The 5,370-nt window shown below is 36.4% G+C and overlaps 1 protein-coding gene across 1 annotated transcript in view; it reads right to left on the bottom strand.

Moving 5' to 3' along the window:
- The window catches only part of TBC1D31 (TBC1 domain family, member 31), a 79,426-nt gene that overhangs the window by 71,113 nt on the left and 2,943 nt on the right, over nt 1–5,370 (bottom strand). The window contains exons 2-3 of the mRNA XM_012660845.1: nt 4,532–4,678; nt 925–1,040 (exon numbers count right to left, since the gene is read on the bottom strand). Coding sequence (XP_012516299.1) covers nt 925–1,040; nt 4,532–4,678 — 263 coding nt within the window. The remainder of the gene's footprint in view (nt 1–924; nt 1,041–4,531; nt 4,679–5,370) is intronic.

The raw sequence follows: 5,370 nt of genomic DNA, 5'->3' as shown, positions 1-5,370 counted from the left end.
AAAAATACAGTTGAGATAGCTCTTCAAATTTAAGAGGTTTATCTACAGAATTCTATGTTCCCAATTAAAAAAAAATAACATGGTATAAAATACACAAGTTGTATTTTTTTAAAAAGTATTGTTGTACCTGTATAGTAAGGAATTTGGCCTTCAAAGAGAGGTCTGACCTCTACCCAGGCTGCTGAGAGGTGACCTATAATCCCCCAGACTTTCTCAAGTGATTGAGTCTTTGTTATTCCTGGTGGGTCCCTCACATGATACAGATAGTTTATGCTAAGGAGAAGACTCAGGGTGGGAGAAAGCAACACCAGAAAGACCAACAATATGATTAGAAGGTTGGGGCTTTGGGCCAGGTGACATCAGCCTAACCTCTCGGGAAGACAGGAGGGCTGGAAATTGAGTTCAACCATGTGGGCACTAATCCAATCAATCACGCCTAAGTAATAGTGCCTCAAAAAAAGCTCTTGACACTGAAGCTTGGGTGAACTTCCTGTGTCAATGATACTTGGTGCAGACTGTCACACATTGATGCTGGGAGGGTAACTTGGGAGCGTAACATGTCCCTGAGAACAATGGTAGCTTCCCTCTGGGAAGCCTTCCAGATTCCACTCTATATGTCTCTTCATTTGGCTGGTTCTAATTTGTATCCTTTCGCTATATTAAAACTGTTATCGTAAGTATAGTGGTTTCCTGAGTTCTGTGAGTTGTTCTAGTAAATTATCAAGCCTGAGGATAGTTGGGTAACCCTGAATTTGTAGCCAGATCTCAAGAGAAGATGGTCCTGGGACCCCCAAGCTTGTAGCTGGTGTCTGAAGCGAGGGCAGTTGTGTGGACTGCTCCCTCAAACTGTACAGCCTGGTAAACTCCTTGCAGTTCTTCAGTCTATATGTTACTCTGCTTCAAAAGACAAATAGAACTTCTTACCTGTATCAAAACATTTAATAGAATAATCAGCTAATGCCACAAGGAATTCAGATTTCCTACGAAGATTAAAGGCCAGAGCTGTGCAAGCTTGTGCTGTTCGCTGAACAAGATTAAACCTATTAAGAAATCATCACATTAGTATCAGAAATTCTTCCAATAATCATAAATTTCACGTTGAAGAAGTCCTAAGAGATGAAGAAAATGAAACCCAGAAAATTGAGCTACCATTTAGTAGGCCAAAATAGATCATGAAGGGTGCTATGGGCCCCTGTAAGGAGTTTGGATTTTACTCACACAGAATGGGAAGTTGATATAAGTTTTCAACATAGCAGAGTCACAATTAGGTATGTCTTTTAGGAAAGTGATCCTGGCAGCAATGGCAAATGGATGGGGAGGACAACGAAGAAAAGGAAATCATTAAGAAAGCTACTACAGGTTGGGCACGTGGCTCATGCCTGTAATCCCAGCACTTTGGGAGGCCGAAGTGGGAGGATTGCTTGGGGCCAGGAGTTTGAGACCAGCCTGAGCAAGAGCAAGACCTCATCTCTACAAAAAATAGAAAAACTAGCTGGACATGGTGGCACTTGCCTATAATCTCAGTTACTCAGGAGATTGAGGCAGGAGGATCACTTGAGCCCAGGAGTTTGAGGATAAAGTGAGCTATGATGATGCCACTGCCCTCTAGCCCAGGAGACATAGTGAGACCCTGTCTCCAAAAAAAAAAAAAAAGCTACTACAGGGAATCTCAACTAGAGATATAGGTATAAATCAGAAAAGACAAATAGGAGAGGTTTCAGAAGTTAAGGGGAAAGAGACTTGGTATGCATCAGACATGGAGTAAAGAAGGTAATCAGGAATTGCTCATGTGTAAAATGAAGATAAGAATAGTTATCTTCTAAGCTTGTTGTGATGATTAAATGAAATTTACATAATTAGCTTTTACCTACCATTAATTAGTTTCCCATATACTTGCCTTCCCACAATTTACTGCCCATAGAGACTGAAGGTCCTTTCCCTTTGTCTTGTCACTTCTTTAAAAATTTGTTGTTCTTTGTTGAAGATACTATATAAAGCAGAGTCTGAGCCATTTCTTTGAGTTACTCATTTCTGGGTACTCCCATGTGTTATATGCATGATACAAGTTAATAACTTGTTCGTTTTCCCCTTGTTAATCTGTCTTTTTTTTACAAGGGCCCCAGTTGAGAACATAGAAAGGTTGAGGAAAAATTATTTTTTCTCCCCTAAAATAGATATGGAAAAGGGACAGTGGACAAAATAGAGAGGAATGAATACTCATAGTGCAAAATTGCTATAGAAGATAGCGATTAGCACTAGAAGAAATTAAGATCCTATTTTTATGAATAAGGTAACAAAGAGGCATGGATGGTTGAATTTACAGATATATTTGAGGCTGCAATGGGGGAGGAGGAAGGGAAGCTTTAAAGTGTCTATTTTCTCAAAAATTAGGAGGCATGACAGTCATAGTAAGAGCAGGGTCCAACACAAAAAGACAAGCAAACTAATAAAGGTTTGCAAAACTTGGTGGAGAATGGGAGGAAAAAAAAAAGAAAGGAGAATGGGAAAAATAAATGACAGTCAATAAATAAATGAAGTGCTAAGAATCACTGATGTTGAAATTCATTATTCTGTAATGGAATCAAACAACAATTATTTGTATTTTGTTCAGGAGTATAAGCAAAGAGAGAGTTGTAATGATTTAAGACTGGGAATTGGTAGGGTAGGTTACACAAGAATAAAGGGTAGAAGAATTGGGACCATTACTTCTTTGGTAAAGGGTAGAAATGATTAACAGATTTCTACCTAATAAATCACAGATAAGTAAATCATATTAAATACATGACCTCTTTTTTTCTTGAACTACTTGAGAATAAGTTACCAAGATCATGTTTCCTACAAACAAGAAAACCTTACATAATCACAGTACAACCATCAGAATAAAGAAACTACATTTATCTATTACCATCATCTAATCCTAAAACCAATAAAATTTTGCCAATTATCCCAATAATGTCCTCTACAGCAAAACAATCAGTCCAAATTCATGCCTTTGTCATGTCTATTTAATCTCCCTCAGTCCAGGAGTTCAGTCTTTACCCAACTTTCATGACCTTGACCCTTGTGAAGATCACAGGACAGTTTTATTATGGAATGTCTTCAATTTAGTTTTGTCTGATGATTCCGCTGATTAGATTCAAGTTATGTGTCCTGGCAGGAATATCACAGAAATGACACTGTATTCTTTTCACTGTATCCTATCAGGTGGCATACAAATTTTGATTCATTCCACTACTGGTTTATTAACTTTAATTATATCATTAAGGCAGTGTTTACTAGGCTTCTTCATTGCATTATTACTCTTTTTTCCCTCTGTAATTAATAAGTACTTTGTGGGGAGATACTTTGTGACTATGCAATATCCTATTCCATATGAAGCAATTTATTTTTTTGTTTGACTGCAACATGAACTCATGGATTTCAATTTTATTCAATGGAATATGACCCAGTACTATCATTATTTATTTGTTATTTACATCATTACTTGTTTGGATGCTCAAATTATCTCCAATATGGCCAGAAGGAGCTCTTTTAAGCTGGCACCTGTGTCCTTTTCACACATCCCTATCATTGTTTGAACAATTCCTTCTTTCTGGCTACAAAATGTTACAGGCTCATCCTGTACTTTCCCTGGCTTCATTCTGAAATTGGCCATTTCTGCAAAGATCCCTGATTCCTTTCAGTAGAAAGTGGTATTTAGAAAACAAGAACTGGACACCAGGTATATTCCTTGCTATTGGCATGTTGTTGCTCCCAGGCCTTGAGTGGACAAAGCTAGGGAATATATGTACATATATTTGTATATACCTTGATTTATATTTATATATATTCAAAACTAGTTACTTTACACTGATATATCCAATTCCAATCCAGTATCACCATTTTCATTCTGGTTTTCTCCTTTCCATATTGTAAGTCCCTGTTCCAATAGTGAGGAACTTGGCCTTCATTATCCCCAATGTATTTATTTGATCAAATCTCTGTATTAAACTTGTCATCATCACCCCATCTCTCATGCAGACACCCTCTGACTCTCTTGCTGGGTTGCTGTAGTTCTCCCTCCCACCTAGCCCTACTGTATGGACCTTGATCAATGCCACCTAATTGCTTTTGGACTAAATTGTTCCACAAGGGAAGAAAAAAGAAAGAGTGAAAATCAATTCTTTAAAATTCTTGGATCTAGTACACTGCAATAATAATATACAAAGGAAACTGTGCTCTTTCTAAATTGCCTAATGAAGTACTAGAAATTAAGTGATAAATTAGCAATAACAAATTTTTAAATTAAAGAAAAAACAAGCCATTAGAGACACTTTAGAACCAGCACTTTAATTCTTTAAAAAAGTTAGGCCATGTAATCTTTCTATCCTTTCCCACTTTCTTCCTTCAGCACTTACATCAGTGTTTTACAAGATACCTATAATACAGAACTTAATAAATCTTTCTGAATGAATAATGAATAGCAGGTACGAAAATAGTCAGCGAATTAATAACTTGTTAAATAAAGTAAATATCAAAAATATCTGCTTACCTATTTCCATACAAGTCAAAAACATAAATATTTCCTTGATGGTCCCCAGCAATTAAGGAATCACCTGAGCCATCAAAAGCCACATTCAAAAATCGCAAAACTTTTGGATGGTAATCAGAAGTGTTGTGAATGATGTTCACTATAATTCTGTCAAAGAAAAAAAAAACATTAAATTCTATGTCAAGTATTACTCAATATTATGAAAAAATATGACTTTTAGAGTATACTAATTTTGAAGGCTACCTATTCTTCCCTCTCCTACTGCTACTACTGCTCCTCCCCTCCCCTAGAATCAATCTTAAAAGGATTTCTGAAAACAGTTCAGAAAGTTATGCATTACCAAAGTAGCTACTGTTCATTCATCCCTCAAATACTTGTAAACTCACTATGTCAGACACTGAACAAGCCAGGTGCTACAATAATTGATAGACATGGTCCCTGCCCTCATGGAACTTGCAGTTTAGTGGCAAAGACAGATATTAAAAAAATAAACACATATATAATAGATTCATAAGCACATTTATAAATTGTGATTAAGTGATAGACAACAACAGGGAATGAGATTTTGTGATATAGAATGTTCCAAAGGGAATAAACATACATGAGTTTTACTTTCATTTCTAATATATCTACTATAATACCCTGGCAGGTAAGCTCTCCAAGGATAGGACCACTGCTTATTCATTACTGTATCCCAGCATCTGGCCTACAACTCACAAAAGGCATTCAAAATATGCCTGCTGAATGAATGAATGCATTAAGAAGTCATTCTTTAAAACTCACATTAATCATACCTCTATTCAAAAGATTAAGGAAGTTTATTTTTCAATATTATTCTA

Source organism: Propithecus coquereli, unplaced genomic scaffold (genome assembly GCF_000956105.1).
Source record: "Propithecus coquereli isolate 6110/MARCELLA unplaced genomic scaffold, Pcoq_1.0 Scaffold68, whole genome shotgun sequence".
NCBI lineage: Eukaryota > Metazoa > Chordata > Mammalia > Primates > Indriidae > Propithecus > Propithecus coquereli.
This window is presented reverse-complemented; position numbering and strand designations above follow the sequence as displayed.